This window comes from Salmo trutta, chromosome 6 (assembly GCF_901001165.1).
Source record: "Salmo trutta chromosome 6, fSalTru1.1, whole genome shotgun sequence".
NCBI lineage: Eukaryota > Metazoa > Chordata > Actinopteri > Salmoniformes > Salmonidae > Salmo > Salmo trutta.
The window spans coordinates 17,788,610-17,806,152 of record NC_042962.1 but is presented as its reverse complement, the minus strand read 5'-3'; the positions used below and the strand labels follow the sequence as shown (position 1 = coordinate 17,806,152).

The following is a 17,543-nucleotide window of genomic DNA, read 5'->3' as shown; positions in this document are numbered from 1 at the left end:
TTGCAATCATATTACAAGCTTTCTCATCCATTTATATGCAGATGATAGTCTTATACTCAGCTGGCCCCTCCCTGGATTTTGTGTTAAACTCTCTACAACAAAGCTTTCTTAGTGTCCAACAATCTTTCTCTGCCCTACAAAATAAAGGTAATGTGGTTCGGTAAGAAGAATGCCCCCCTCTCCCCACCGTTGTGATTACTACCTCTGAGGGTTTAGAGCTTGAGGTAGTCAGTCACCTTATACAAGTACCTGGGAGTATGACTAGATGGTACACTGTACTTCTCTCAGCACATATCCAAGCTGCAGACTAAAGTTAAATCTAGACTTGGTTTCCTCCAACAATCTCTCCTCTTTCACCCTAGCTGCCAAACTAACCCTGATTCAGATGACCATCCTACCCATGCTAGATTAAGGAGACGTAATTCATAGATCGGTAGGTAAGGGTGCTCTCGAAGAGCTAGATGTTCTTTACCATTCGGCCATCAGATTTGCCACCAATGCTCCTTATAGGACACATCACTGCACTCTATACTCCTCTGTAAACTGGTCATCGCTGTATACTCGGCGCAAGACCCACTGGTTGATGCTTATTTATAAAACCCTCTTAGGCCTCACTCCCCCCTATCTGAGATCCCTACTGCAGCCCTCATCCTCTACATACAACACCTGTTCTGCCAGTCACATTCTGTTAAAGGTCCCCAAAGCACACACATCCCTGGGTCGCTCCTCTTTTCAGTTCGCGGCTGCTAGCGACTAGAACGAGCTGCACAAAGCACTAAAACTGGACAGTTTTATCTCCATCTCTACATTCAAAGACTCAATCATGGACACTTAATGACAATTGTGGCTGCTTCGCCTGATGTAGTATTGTTGTCTCTACCTTCTTGCCCTTTGTGCTGTTGTCTGTGCTTAACAATGTTTGTGCTGCTACCATATTGTGCTGCTGTCATGTAGTGTCACTGCCGTGTTGTTGTGTTTCTACCATGCTGTGTTGTCGTCTTAGGTCTCTCTTTATGTAGTGTCTCTCGTGTCGTGATCTTTTTTCAATTTATTTTTTATAAAAAGCCCCTGTCCCCGCAGGAGGCCTTTTGCCTCTTGGTAGGCCGTCATTGTAAATAATAATTTGTTCTTAATTGACTTGCCTCGTTTAAATATAGGTAACAAATATTAATAAAATGACATGTGGTTGAAGCGACCTAACCTTTTCCTTGATGATTCCCTATTGATGTTTTAGCATTTATACGAAGCTATCTATCATGACACAAGGCAAGAACCAGATGCAGATGGTTGGAGTCCAATAGGGGAAGGCAAGAGACTTGTTGTGGACAGGCAAAAGGGTCAAAACCAGTTCAGAGTTCAATAGGTACCGAAGGGCTGGCAATATCAAGGTCAGGCCAGGCAGGATGATCAGGCAGGTGGGAAAGTAGTCCAGAGTCAGGCAGGGGTCAAAACCAGGAGGACTATCAAAAAGAGAATAGAAAAAGGAGTATGGGAAAAACACGCTGGATGACTTGACTAACATACAAGACGAACTGGCACAAAGAGAAAGGAAACACAGGGATAAATACAATGGGGAAAACAAGCGACACCTGGAGGGGGTGGAGACAATAACGATGACAGGTGAAATTGATCAGGGTGTGACACTGTTTTTTCTTTGGCACTTGAAATGCAATTCTCATTTTTCGGATGGGGAAGCAATATATCCCACCTCCTAGAATAAATGTTTCCATACATACGATTACACACACGCACACACAATATACATACAGTGAGGGAAAAAAGTATTTCATCCCCTGCTGATTTTGTACGTTTGCCCACTGACAAAGAAATGATCAGTCTATAATTTTAATGGTAGGTTTATTTGAACAGTGAGAGACAGAATAACAACAAAAAAATCCAGAAAAACGCATGTCAAAAATGATTTGCATTTTAATGAGGGAAATAAGTATTTGACCCCCTCTCAAACAGAAAGATTTCTGGCTCCCAGGTATATTTTATACAGGTAACGAGCTGAGATTAGGAGCACACTCTTAAAGGGAGTGCTCCTAATCTCAGTTTGTTACCTGTATAAAAGACACCTGTCCACAGAAGCAATCAATCAATCAGATTCCAAACTCTCCACCATGGCCAAGACCAAAGAGCTCTCCAAGGATGTCAGGGACAAGATTGTAGACCTACACAAGGCTGGAATGGGCTACAAGAACAGTTGATGTTGAGATGTGTCTGTTACTTGAACTCTGTGGAACATTTATTTGGGCTGCAATTTCTGAGGCTGGTAACTCTAATGAACTTATCCTCTGCAACAGAGGTAACTCTGGGTCTTCCTTTCCTGTGGCGGTCCTCATGAGAGCCAGGCTCATCATAGCGCATGAGGGTTTTTGCGACTGCACTTTCAAAGTTCTTGACATTTTCCAGATTGACTGACCTTCATGTCTTAAAGTAATGATGGACTGTCATTTCTCTTTGCTTTTTTGAGCTGTTCTTGCCATAATATGGTCTTTTACCAAATAGGGCTATCTTCTGTTTACCACCCCTACCTTGTCACAACACAACTGGTTGGCTCAAACGCATTAATTAAAGACATTCCACAAATTAACAAGGCACACCTGTTAATTGAAATGCATTCCAGATGACTACCTCATGAAGCTGGTTGAGAGAATGCCAAGAGTGTGCAAAGTTGTCAAGGCAAAGGGTGGCTACTTTTAAGAATCTCAAATATAAAATATATTTTGATTTGTTTACACTTTTTTGGTTACTACATGATTCCATATGTGTTATGTCATAGTTTTGATTTCTTCACTATTATTCTACAATGTAGAATATTTAGAAATAAAGAAAAACCCTTGAATGAGTAGGTGTGTCCAAACTTTTGACTGGTACTGTACATACAGTTGAAGTCGGAAGTTTGCATACTTAGGTTGGAGTCATTAAAACTAGTTTTTCAACCACTCCACAAATTTCTTGTTAACAAACTATAGTTTTGGCAAGTCGGTTAGGACATCTACTTTTTGCATGACACAAGTCATTTTTCCACAACTTTGGAAGTATACTTGGGGTCATTGTCCATTGGAAGACCCATTTGCAACCAAGCTTTAACTTCCTGACTGATGTCTTGAGATGTTGCTTCAATATATCCACAACTTTCTTTCCTCATGATGCCATCTATTTTGTGAAGTGCACCGGCTTGCAAGCCTCCCCCTTTTTCCTCTAAACATAACAATGGTTATTATGGCCAAACAGTTATATTTTTGTTTCATCAGACCAGAGGACATTTCTCCAAAAAGTACAATCTTTGTCCCCATGTGCAGTTGCAAACCGTAGTTTGGCTTTTATATGGCGGTTTTGGAGCAGTGGCTTCTTCCTTGCTGAGCGGCATTCCAGGTTATGTCGATATAGGACTCGTTTTACTGTGGATATAGATACTTTTGTACTTGTTTCCTCCAGCATCTTCACAAGGTCCTTTGCTGTTGTTCTGGGATTGATTTGCACTTTTCGCACCAAAGTACGTTCATCTCTAGGAGACAGAATGCGTCTCCTTCCTGAGCGGTATGGCGGCTGCGTGGTCCCATGGTGTTTATACTTGAGTACTATTGTTTGTACTCAAACAAATGCCTGGTACCTTCAGGCATTTGGAAATTGCTCCCAAAGATGAACCAGACTTGTGGAGGTCTACAATTATTTTTCTGAGGTCTTGGCTGATTTCATTTGATTTTCCTATGATGTCACGCAAAGAGGCACTGAGTTTGAAGGTAGCCCTTGAAGTACATCCACAGGTACACCTCCATTTGACTCAAATGGTGTCAATTAGCCTATCAGAAGCTTCTAAAGCCATGACATAATTTTCTGGAATTTTCGAAGCTGTTTAAAGGCACAGTCAATTTACTGTATGTAAACTTCTGACCCACTGGAATTGTGATACAGTGAATTATAAGTGAAATAATCTGTCTGTAAACAATTGTTGGAAAAATTACTTGTGTCATGCACAAAGTTGATGTTCTAACCAACTTGCCAAAACTATAGTTAACAAGAAATTTGTGGAGTGGTTGAAAAACGAGTTTTATTGACTCCAACCTAAGTGAACGTAGGTGAAATATTTACTTCTGCTGTCTCTTGAGTGTGTGTTCCTCTCTCTTTCCATGCTTTTAACAGGTTTATGTGATAGATCTGTTCCGGGGGCCGTCGACCTGGCTGTCAGATCCGATAATTAACTTCTCCTATTCTCTCCAGTACTTCATATGGTCCTTTCCGTGTGGCTAGTAGTTTTCACTCTGTCGTGGGGACCAGCACTAACAACTTTTCTACCGGTTGAAATTCCCTCAGGGTAGCCTGCCGGTTATAAGTGTGCCGCTGGTGCTCTTGTGCTTGTCTCATGTGCTCTCTGACGATTGGCATGACTGTTGCTATCCTGTCTTGCATTGCCGTGCCATGCTCTATAACACTAGTATACGGGGTGGATTGGTGCTCCCAGGTTTCCCGGGCGATGTCTAAGATTCCCCGGGGGTGCCTCCCATATACTAGCTCAAAGGGGGAAAACCCCAGCGAGGCTTGGGGAACCTCTCTAATGGCAAACATCAGATACGGCAACATGCAATCCCAGTTTTTCCCATCGTTATCGATTACCTTCCTGAGCATTGACTTCAGGGTGCAGTTGAATCTCTCAACTAGCCTGTCCATCTGAGGATGGTAAACCGATGTCCTCAACTGTTTCACCTGCCACAATTTACAAAGGTCCGCCATAAGGCGGGACATAAAGGGGGTTCCCTGGTCAGTAAGGATCTCCTTTGAAACCCCTACCCTGGTGAACAGGAGCACTAATTCCATGGTAATATTTTTGGAAGCCATATTCCGAAGGGGAATGGCTTTTGGGTAGCGAGTGGCATAATCTAGAATGTCCAGAATGTATTGGTGCCTTCTGGCGGATTTGGCTAGTGGGCCCACTATATCCATCGCTATCCTCTCAATTGGCGTTTCAATAATTGGGAATGGCACTAGCGGGCTTCTAACAGCTGGTTGGGGAGCTGTTAACTGGCACTCCGGGCACTCTCCACAATGCCGAGCCACTTCAGCCTGAATTCCTGGCCAGTAAAACCTCCTTACAATCCGGTCTCGGATTTTATCGATACCAAGTTGTCCATCCAGAGCTAGATCCTGTACTGTCCTCTGGTACCGGGTTGGGACCAACAACTGTTCCACCACATCAACCCCTATTTTTGACACTCTGTACGCCAAACCCTTTTTCATGATGAAGTGGGGGAAACTATTAGGCATCGTCCCATCATTTATGGGAGTACCATCTATGACCTGCACATCTGCTCTGGCTTGCTGCAAGGTTGGATCCTGGTTTTAGGCCGTCCCGCCTTTGGGTATTTGCAGCTGGTAACTGAGCCCCAATTTGGTCCGCTATTCCCTTTAGGCCTTTTCTTAACTCCCGGGTGTTTCTCTCTTGCTCCTCTCTGAGCAGCTGGTTGGTGTGGTGCTGGACCTGTAATGTGTCCTGATGATACATTCGCAGTGCATCCTGATGAGCTATTTGTTGAGCTCTAGTTGCCTCTTTTTGGGTGGCCACCACTTGTAACAGGGCCTGTATGGCTCCCTCCATACTAATTTACCCCGAGCAATCTGTCCTAACCAAACAAAGCCACAAAAAAAACCTGACTCCGCTTTGGAGTGCTAACTGAAAATGTTTTCCCCTCTACCTAACCAGCGGTATGGTTAGTCCATATGCCCTCATTCTCCACCATGTGTGACAAACCTCTTCAATATTAGGAGAATTTGTCACAAATTAAGCTGAAAACGTCACCAAAATCACATTACATTTACATTTTAGTAATTTAGCAGACGCTCTTATCCAGAGCGACTTACAGTAGTGAATGCATACATTTCATATTTTTTTTTATCCATACTGGTCCCCCGTTGCAATCAAACCCACAACCCTGGCGTTGCAAACACCATGCTCTACCAACTGAGCCACACGGGACCACAGAAGAATGAGAGTACTTTCGAACAGGACAGTACCTGTGTGTTTGTTTCTCCGTCCTGGTCCACCCAGGCCGCAGGCGAGGTCAAGGATAGCAGGGTTCGGTACACAAATCGGGTTCTCGGTAGGTCCAGGTCCAAACGCCAACAGGTAAGTCCAAACAGTCTAGCTCATACACGGTAAATCCAGATGATATATTGCGTCTCTTTCTCTATGGTTCACAGATCCTTCCAGCCCCTCCTCTCTCTCTTCCTGGTTTGTCTTGACCCCTTATCTGTGGGTCGGCCCCAACTTCTGAGTGTTCCCCTTGCTTCTGGGAATTGTAGTTTTGGCAGTCGGCCATTTTGATCTGTAGTTCTGATCGGGGTGGCCATTTTAGTGAGAGGCCAGAGCCTGTTTATTAGTTCTGCTCTCATATCTGCCATTTATCCCTCGACCCCCTTCTTTGCCACATTAGTATTAAATGTTTAATACCCAATGGAAAAATACAGTATCTATGATGTACCCATTTTCAGCAATTCTTTGCCATAGGTTTTTTTTACCTAGGTGATACACATTATATTGTGACGTACCCCTTTTCAAGGATTGGTTGCCATTTGACTAACTTTTTACACGGTCGTATTTGATGTTTTTCGGTAAACGGAATCCACTTTTTGTTTGCCAGGACTTGTTGCTGAATCAGGAGTGTCCTTCGCTGAGACAGTGAGAAAAGCCCCAGAACCCCAGCTAGCAGTGACCCCAACTCCTGGAGCTGACAAGGTACAGTAGCACAACCCAATACAGCTCAGCAGCTCTCTCTCTCTTTCCTTCTCTTTCTCTCTACCGCTCCCCCTCCCTCTCGCTAGGTCAACACCGCGTCTTGGTTGTGATCAGCATTTATTCATATTGTGAATCTGTGTCTAAATATGGCCTCTTGCATATACAGTGGCAAGAAAAAGTATGTGAACCCTTTGGAATTACCTGGACTTCTGCATAATTAGTCATAAAATTTGATCTGATCTAAGTCACAACAATAGACAAACACAGTCTGCTTAAACTAATAACACACAAACAATTGTACTTTTTCATGTCTTTATTGAACACACTGTGTAAACATTCATAGTGCAGGATGGGAAAGGTTTGTGAACCCTTGGTTTTAATAACTACTTTGGCAGCAATAACCTCAACTAAACGTTTTCTGTAGTTGCGGATCAGACTTGCACAATGGTCAGGATAAATTTTGGACCATTCCTCTTTACAAAACTATTTCAGTTCAGCAATATTCTTGGTATGTCTGGTGTGAACCACTCTCTTGACGCCATGCCACAGCATCTCAATTGGGTTGAGGTCAGGACTCTGACTGGGCCACTCCAGAAGGCATATTTTCTTCTGTTGAAGCCATTCTGTTGTTGATTTACTTCTCTGTTTTGGGTCGTTGTCCTGTTGCATCACCCAACTTCTGTTGAGCTTCAAGTGGAGGACAGATAGCCTTATATTCTCCTGCAAAATGTCTTGATAAACTTGGGAATTCATTTTTTCGTCGATGATAGCAAGCTGTCCAGGCCCTGAGGCAGCAAAGCAGCTCCAAACCATGATGCTCCTTTCACCATACGTTACAGTTGGGATGAGGTTTTGATGTTGTTGTGTGTTCCTTCCAAACAACTCAACTTTAGTTTAATTTGTCCACAGAATATTTTGCCAGTAGTGCTATGGAACATCCAGATGCTCTTTTGCGAACTTCAGATGTGCAGCAATGTTTTTTTAGACAGCAGTGGCTTCTTCCGTGGTGTCCTCCCATGAACACCATTCTTGTTTTGTGTTTTATGTATCGTAGACTCGTCAACAGAGATGTTAGCATGTTCCAGAGATTTCTTTAAGTCTTTAGCTGACACTAAGATTCTTCTTAACCTCATTGAGCATTCTGCGCTGTGCTCTTGCAGTCATCTTTGCAGGACGGCCACTCCTAGGGAGAGTAGCAACAGTGCTGAACTTTCTCCATTTATCGACAATTTGCCTTAGTGGACTGATGAACATCAGTGCTTTTAGAGTTACTTTTGTAACCCTTCCCAGCTTTATGCAAGTCAACAATTCTTAATCTTGGGTCTTCTGAGATCTCTTTTGTTTGAGGCATGGTTCACATCAGGCAATGCTTCTTGTGAATAGCAAACTAAAATTTTGTGAGTGTTTTTTATAGGGCAGGGCAGCTCTAACCAACATCTCCAATCTTGTCTCAATGATTGTACTCCAGGTTACCTGACTTCTGACTCCAATTAGCTTTTGGAGAAGTCATTAGCCTAGGGGTTCACATACTTTTTCCAACCTTTACTGTGAATGTTTAAATTATGTATTCAATATAGACAAAATACAATAATTGGTGCTTTATTAGTTTAGGCACACTGTGCCTTCCCTGTAGCTCAGTTGGTAGAGCATGGTGTTTGCAACATCAGGGTTGTGGGTTCGATTCCCACAGGGGGCCAGCACAGAAAAAAAATTAAGAAATGTATGCCTTCACTACTGTAAGTCGCTCTGGATAAGAGCGTCTGCTAAATAACGTAAATGTGTTTGTCTGTTAGATGAAGATCAGATCTAGTTTTATGACCAATTCATGCAGAAATCCAGATAATTCCGAAGGGTTCACATACTTTTTCTTGCCACTGTATGAGTAATACTTTGTGAAGGAATTTCAATAAGTTTTCCAAATGGATCACATACTATTTTAAGGTAAGGCATGGGAATGAGGGATACATATGCTAAGGAACTAGCTGTCTGTGCCTCAAAGGCAATGGCTCCAGGTCTACATTTTCTGTACAACACTTCTTTGATCGCCTCTTTGATCTTTCTGAATGGTTTTAATGTTCCGCTGTTGGCTCAGGGCAGACAGCTTGGATGTAACATGCCGCCTAAACATTACTGTTAAGTAGCACCGACAGGATTGGCAAAGTGCTTAGCAATGTGACCAATGAAATCACAGTGTCCCAATGAAGTGACCAAGGAAATCACTGTGTTGTAATGACCTGACCAATGAAATCACAGTGTCTTCGCCATATCCCGGCCTACCTCAAATGTCACAGAGCTCTAATGTTTAACAGTGGCAGCGTCACAGGGGGAACATGGGGATTGTGTGAGTGACGGCTATGACTACAAGACGCTTTTTTAGCCACTGAACTCTCCCCTCAGATTCTCCTCAGTCTCCAGACTTATCGGCTGCCGAATAGCCTACTTTTATGAGTCACTGCTTCTTCATTAAATGCTTCATCCCCCTTTGGTGAAGTGATTGTAAAAGTGAATTACATGCCATCCCCTCTGACCGGTGGTAGAAATACATGGGGGTCACGCAGGGACAGACGGTGGTTTGCTATCTAAATGGAGCCAGAGACTTTGTGTGTGTGTGTGTGTGTGTGTGTGTGTGTGTGTGTGTGTGTGTGTGTGTGTGTGTGTGTGTGTGTGTGTGTGTGTGTGTGTGTGTGTGTGTGTGTGTGTGTGTGTGAGAGAGAGAAAGAAAGACTTTTACAGAAGGAGATTAATGGATGAGGGAAAAGCTCAGTTCTAGTTAAAATACATGTTATTTAGCACAAATAGGCCAATAAGGAGCTGTGTGAAATTGAAGTGACATTTCTGGGAATTAGTGGGCGAGGCAGCCATTGTGAGCATTTGTAAGAGATGCAGCCAATGCGGCCGCCGACAGTGGACTGATCAAGCGGCATCTTTGATAAAACACAGCGAGGTAATTGGAGTTTGGCGTACGGGGTCGGCGACTCTGCGTCATTGTGAACGGCCACTGCTGGGCTGCTAGTATGTGCAAATGGAGGCTTGAGCGATGTAGTTAACCCTCTTCAGTCTAAGCTGGGGGGACTTGTTTTATGACGGTCATACCAAGGATCATTCAGCTATTTGATTTAGATTTTTAGGACCCCTTTAGGTATCCCCCGAAAAATAATGAACAGCAGATTAATTCATAGAAAAACAGATAGTTACAGTTGAAGTCGGAAGTTTACATACACTTTGGTTGGAGTCATTAAAACTCGTTTTTCAACCACTCCGCAAATTTCTTGTTAACAAACTATAGTTTTGGCAAGTCAGTTAGGACATCTACTTTGCATGACACAAGTAATTTTTCCAACAATTGTTTACAGACAGATTATTTCACTTATAATTCACTGTATCAAAATTCTAGTTGGTCAGAAGTTGACTGTGCCTTTAAAAAGCTTAGCAAATTCCAGAAAATGGTATCATGGCTTTAGAAGCTTCTGATAGGCTAATTGACATCATTTGAGTCAATTGGAGGTGTACCTGTGGATGTATTTCAAGGCCTACCTTCAAACTCAGTGCCTCTTTGCTTGACATCATGGAAAAATCAAAAGAAATCAGCTAAGACCTCAGGAAAAAAATTGTTGACCTCCTCAAGTCTGGTTCATCTTTGGGAGCAATTTTCAAACGGCTGAAGGTACCACGACCATCTGTACAAACAAGATTACGCTAGTATAAACACCATGGGACCACGCAGCCGTCATACTGCTCAGGAAGGAGACGCATTCTGTCTCCTAGAGATGAACGTACTTTGGTGCGAAAAGTGCAAATCAATCCCAGAACAACAGCAAAGGACCTTGTGACGATGCAGGAGGAAACAGGTACAAAAGTATCTATATCCACAGTAAAACGAGTCCTATATCGACATAACCTGAAAGGCCGCTCAGCAAGGAAGAAGCCACTGCTCCAAAACCACCATATAAAAGCCAGACTACGGTTTTCAACTGAACATAGGGACAAAGATTGTACTTTTTCCTCTGGTCTGATGAAACAAAAATAGAACTGTTTGGCCATAATGACCATTGTTATGTTTGGAGGAAAAAGAGGGAGGCTTGCAAGCCGAAGATCACCATCCCAACCGTGAAGGACAGGGGTGGCGGCATCATGTTGTGGGGTGCTTTGCTGCAGGAGGGACTAGTGCACTTCACAAAATAGATGGCACCATGAGGAAATAACATTATGTGGATATATTGAAGCAAAATCTCAAGACATCAGTCAGGAAGTTAAAGCTTGGTCACAAATGGGTCTTCCAAATGGACAATGACCCCAAGCATACTTCCAAAGTTGTGGCAAAATGGCTTAAGTACAACAAAGTCAAGGTATTGGAGTGGCCATCACAAAGCCCTGACCTCAATCCTATAGAAAATGTGTGGGCAGAACTGAAAAAGCGTGTGCGAGCAAGGAGGCCTACAAACCTGACTCATGACTCAGTTACACCAGCTCTGTCAGGAGGAATGGGCCAAATTTCACTCAACTTATTGTGGGATGCTTGTGGAAGGCTACCTGACACGTTTGACCCAAGTTAAACAATTTAAAGGCAAGTCTACCAAATACTAATTGAGTGTATGTAAACTTCTGACCCAATGGGAATGTCAAACAAAAGCTGAAATAATTTTCTGCAATTATTCTGACATTTCACATTCTTAAATAGATTAGTGATCCTAACTGACCTAAGACAGGGAATTTTTACTAGGATTAAATGTCAGGAGTTGTGAAAAACTGAGTTTAAATGTATTTGGCTAAGGTGTATGTAAACTTCTGACTTCAACTGTAAGTTTTAGAGATATAAGAAAGATCAGGAAACTATTTGTATTTTTTTCACACATATTTTACCCCCTTTTTTTAGGTACTAAACTACTTACATATATACTTCCATTCCTTTTTTTTTTTTTACTTGTACCAGCGAGTCATGTGAGGCTTGTGGGCATCCTAGAGCAAAACCTTTCCATATAGGGGTCATATTAGTGTGTAGGCCAAACAGTCCAGACACTACAGACGTTTTTGTGAGAAAACTATTTTCTGGATGTCTCATGGTCTGACAAATACCGCTGAATCTCGGCCACCTTTCAATGCAGATGCATAAGGTCGCAATTGGCAGATGCGGTGGATTGAGGCGCAGCCCATGCAAAAAACTGATCTCTATCTTAAACTGACACATTTTGATGGGAATATTTTTATTATGCTAATTAGAGTTCCATGGGGCCACTGAAATTGACTCAAGAGGGTTAACTGAGGTGTATATAGGTTGATCTCCCCGTGTAGGAATGGCCATTATTGACACAATGGTGTTTTCATGCTCTTATTGAGACCATAGTTTCTATACGAGGAAAATGTACTCACAAATCATCCTGCTTTACATTTTGAGAGCAGCTCACTCACTATTCACATTGCACAAGAGTTCATCATGTTTATTTGACATATGAACATATATGCATGGAAACCTATATATGTCTAGGACAAAACCATAAGGCCCAAGAGAGAACACATGCGCACATACTGTAGAGAGTTAGTGTGTGTGTGCTTGTGTGTGTATCTGTGTGTGCCTGAGTGCCTGTGCTTACAATTCATGAAGCGCTTAACAGCAGGAGTGTGCCGAGGTGAACAAGTTCTTCCTATGAGGTGAAGGTATATAGCAGGCAGTACCCATTAGAAAACACACCGCACATACCTATAGATGACGTGTGTGTGTGTGTGTGTGTGTGTGTGTGTGTGTGTGTGTGTGTGTGTGTGTGTGTGTGTGTGTGTGTGTGTGTGTGTGTGTGTGTGTGTGTGTGTGTGTGTGTGTGTGTGTGTGTGTGTGTGTGTGTGTACAGTTCACAAAGCATTACACAACAGCACAATGTGCCGAGGGGAACAGGTTCCTCTGACGTGGAAGTAAGTTAAGTTGTGCTCTTTTAGCCTCTGTAAGGGCTTAATTATGGGATAAGGGATGTGGGACATGCACTGTAGGTCTAGTTAATTAACATTGTCTAAGCTTAAAAGAAGAGGATCCTGGGATGATTGACAGTTGTCACAATGTTGTGAAATTTACTGGTTTTGTACTCCTTAGTCCAGAAGTTAATAACCTCTACGGGCCACGGGGGCAGTATTGAGAATTTTGAAAAAAATATGTGCCCATTTTTAACTGCCTCCTACACCAACTCAGAAGCTAGGATATGCATATTATTAACACATTCGGATAGAAAACACTCTGAATTTTCTAAAACAGTTTGAATGGTGTCTGTAAGTATAACAAAACTCATATTGCAGGCAAAAACCTGAGAAAAATAGATTTTAAAAAAATGAGAATTTTGTGGCTGTACTATTTAGTGTCATTGTTTATTAGATACCATAGTGAGAAAGGATTCAGTTCGCAACTCCTACGGCTTCCACTAGATGTCAGCGATCTTTATAAAGTTGTTTGAAGCTTCTATGATTAACAGGGAGCAAATTAGAATGCATTGAAGTTGACGTCCCTGGGATGTCGTCACTTCCATTATGGCCTGCACCTGCGCAATCATGAGACACGAGACATTTTAAAAAATCGTTTTTCTAGACACACGGGTTGAAACATTACTGATGTTTCACGTTAAAAATGGCTCTAAAGATTGATGCTAAACAACGTTTGACATGTTTGAACAAACGTAAATAGATTATTTTTGTAACTTTTTTAACTTTTCGCCGTGACTTCACACCCCCCCGCGCTACTTTTTAGTAGCCACCGAAGCGCTAACAACATGGAACAACTTGGAGTTATTTGGACATCAATTATGAACTTTGTCAAAAGAAACCACATTTGTTGTGGACCTGGAATTCCTGGAACTGCCAATGGATGAAGATAATCAAAGGTAATGGATTATTGACAATAGTATTATTGATATTACATGGTTACAAGATGATGCTAAGCTAATTAGGCTAGCTTATTGTTCTTAGCACAGCACCCGGTTTATTGCAACTTGTGATTTCCCAGTAAAGTTATTTTGAAATCTGGCAAGACAGTATCATTTACGAAATGTTAAACTATAATTATTTGAATGACAATATTATAATTTACCAATGTTTTCGAATAGTAATTTTGAAAATTGTAACGTTGTTCACCGGAAGCATTTCAGAGAAGAAAAAAATCAGAATTTCACCGCTACTGTAAAATGCGGTTTTTGGATATAAATATGAACTTGATGGAACAAAAAATGCATGTATTGTATAACATAATGTCCTAGGAGTGTCATCTGATGGAGATTGTCAAAGGTTGGTGCATAATTTTAGCTGGTTTCTGCTTTTGGTGACGCCTGACCTTGAATTGAAAATGGATGTTTGTACTTTTGTGGCTATGTACTGTCCTAACATAATCTAACTTTATGCTTTTGCCGTAAAGCCTCTTTGAAAATCGAACAATGTGGTTAGATTAAGGAGATGTTTATCTTTTAAATGGTGTAAAATAGTTGATTGTTTGAGAAATTGAAATTATTAAATTTTTGATGTTTTGAATTTCCAGCCTTGCTAGCAATCCCGTCTCAGGGTTCATTGCTAACCGGAGGCCTCAACAGGTTTTAAGAAGCAACATCAACAGTCAGGGTTGTAGGTGTCCATATTTGGACTTCTTCAGAGTCACAAGGAGTTGGTGTCAAGAGTAGGGTTGCACATTTTGGGGAATATTCAGAGATGGAAACTTTCCGTGGGAGTTAACGGGAATATATGGGAATTAACCAGAATATATGGTAATTAATGCAAATATATGCAAATTAATATAAATACCTTTTAAATGTAGATGTTTTTTGCATTGGATATATTTACTATATCATATGGAGACAGAAACATAAACCTTTTACCTTATCATAAGTAGACATAATTATAAATTATTAAGTCCTACCAATAGAAATTTAAAAAACTATTTAGTTACGAATTTAACTTTAATTAAATGAGTTGACTCTTCACATGGGATGATTTCACTGAACAACAAAAGAAAGGGAATATCGAATGATCCCCAATGATCCATCGCATCTCCCAAAAACGTTTTCAACATGTAAAATGTTAGTCTACAAACTACAGCTTTGGTTGTCTTCCTCTCAGGCTTCCATGTCTTCTCCCTGGACCTCCTCAATGTCCACCTCTTGAACATCAGACTCTGAGGCCTCATCTTCACTGTCACTTTCAAACCTTGTTGAGGATGGCTCATTGTCAGGCTCAAAAAGCCTCAAATTTGCCCGGATGGGTACATTTTTCAACCCTTGTATTGGTCAGCCTGTTGCGTGCTCTGGTGTGTGTTGAGCTCTGAGGCGGCTGATGTTGGTGGAATTTGGAGGATGATGGAGGCAACAGGGGAAAGAGCCTCAGATCCACAAAGTCCCTTCCATAGGGACTTGTTGATCTCTGCACCAGACAGGATTCTCTTGCCAGCATACTTGGGGTCCAACATGTACGCTGCAGCGTGTATGGGCTCCAGGCAGAAGTCTTCATGCTTTTTGATGTATTTCAGAACTGCAGTTTCCTCTGCTTTGAGCAACAGGGAAGTGTGCAGGGCAGTACGGACTTCTTCTCTTACATCTGCAAGCAGAGTCTGAACATCAGACAGGATGGCATTGTCTCCCTCAATTCGTGCAATGTCTACTGCTATAGGTTTCAGGAGTTTCAGGCTGCTTACCACTCTCTCACAAATTACATAATCCAGGAGGATCCTCTTGATGGGGCTGTCCATATCGATATGGCTATTTCTTGGAGAGACTCCTTCCCCTCCTGGAGACTGTCAAACATGATGACAACACTACCCCAACGGGTGTTGCTGGGCAGCTTCAATGTGGAGCTCTTATTCTTCTCACTTTGCTTGGTGACGTAGATTGCTGCTATAACTTGATGACCCTTCACATACCTAACCATTTCCTAAGCTCACTTATAGAGTGTATCCATTGTTTTCAGTGACATGATGACCTTGAGGAGCTGATTCAATACATGAGCAGCACAGCCAATGGGTGTGATGTGAGGGTAGGACTCCTCCACTTTAGATCAAGCAGCCTTCATGTTCGCAGCATTGTCTGTCACCAGTGCAAATACCTTTTGTGGTCCAAGGTCATTGATGACTGCCTTCAGCTCATCTGTAATGTAGAGACCGGTGTGCCTGTTGTCCCTTGTATCTGTGCTCTTGTGGAATACTGGTTGAGGGGTGGAGATGATGTAGTTAATTATTCCTTGCCCACAAACATTTGACCACCCATCAGCGACGATTGCAATACAGTCTGCTTTCTCTATTATTTGCTTGACCTTCACTTGAACTCTGAACTCTGCATCCAGCAAATGAGTAGATAAAGCATGTCTTGTTGGAGGGATGTATGCTGGGCAAAGAACATTCAGAAATCTCTTCCAATACACATTGCCAGTTGCATACACAGCTCGAGCAAGACATTCATCAGCATTTCTCTGACTACGTTCCTCCATTGAGTCAAAAAAACTTCTGATTCCAGGAGGACCAATAGCTGTTGCTATTGATAAGGTGTCTGATTCATCATTTTCACCTCAAATAGAAGTAGAGGGACTTTTGTCAGAGGTTGGTTGTTGTGAGCGCTGAGGGAACTTTATGCACATGGCCAGATGATTCTGCATCTTTGTTGCATTCTTCACATATGGTTTGGCACAGTATTTGCAAATGTACACAGCTTTTCCTTCTACATTAGCTGCAGTGAAATGTCTCCACACATCAGATAGTGCCCGTGGCATTTTCCTGTAAAGATTAGGGAAAAAATTGTCAAAAAAACCCAAATACAATTCCATGTACAGATAAATAGTTAAGCAGTTAGATTAAATAACTCCTTGGTAAGATAAAAGTTTCAAAATGAAACGTATGGAAACAGGTGAATTAACACTCAGTTATCAGGCTCAAGCAAGCTAAAATCCACATGGTAGCAATAACTATCTAGCAGAAATTGTTAGAAATGATATAAACACACTTTGCTGTAGGCTACTATTTACTAGTTAACAAAAAATAATGTATGTCATATAAAATATATTCCCCCCACCCAGTATTGTAATCAAAACTTACCAGAAAGCATGTAGTCCTTGGCTCAGACAGTGTAGTAGTGTGGGATCAATAGCATCTCATTTAGAGGTCGACCGATTATGATTTTTCAACGCCGATACCGATTTGTTGGAGGACCAAAAAAGCCGATACCGATTAATCTGCCGATTTCTTTTTTTTTTTTTTACTTTTTTTTTATTATTATTATTTTTTCCCCAATGTATTTATTTGTAATAATGACAATTACAACAATACTGAATGAACACTTATTTTAACTTAATATAATACATCAATAAAATCAATTTAGCCTCAAATAAATAATGAAACATGTTCAATTTGATTTAAATAATGCATAAACAAAGTGTTGGAGAAGAACATAAAAGTGCAATATGTGCCATGTAAGAAAGCTAACGTTTAAGTTCCTTGCTCAGAACATGAGAACATATGAAAGCTGGTGGTTCCTTTTAACATGAGTCTTCAATTTTCCCAGGTAAGTCTCAGAGCGAGTGACGTTTGAAACGCTATTAGCGTGCACCCGCTAACTAGCTAGCCATTTCACATCGGTTACACCAGCCTCATCTTGGGAGTTGATAGGCTTGAAGTCATAAACAGCGCAATGCATTGCGAAGGGCTGCTGGCAAAACGCACGAAAGTGCTACTTTGAATGAATGCTTACGAGCTTGCTGCTGCCTACCAGCGCTCAGTCAGACTGCTCTATCAAATCATAGACTTAATTATAACATAATAACACACAGAAACACGAGCCTTAGGTCATTAATATGGTTGATTCCGGAA

The 17,543-nt window shown here is 41.6% G+C and overlaps 1 protein-coding gene across 2 annotated transcripts in view; it reads left to right on the top strand.

Annotated features, from left to right (window-relative positions):
• xylb (xylulokinase homolog (H. influenzae)) overlaps positions 1 to 17,543 on the top strand; it is a 71,991-nt gene that overhangs the window by 35,930 nt on the left and 18,518 nt on the right. For both annotated transcript variants that reach the window (XM_029755535.1, XM_029755536.1), the window contains one exon: positions 6,642 to 6,736. In XM_029755535.1, coding sequence (XP_029611395.1) covers positions 6,642 to 6,736 — 95 coding nt within the window. The remainder of the gene's footprint in view (positions 1 to 6,641; positions 6,737 to 17,543) is intronic.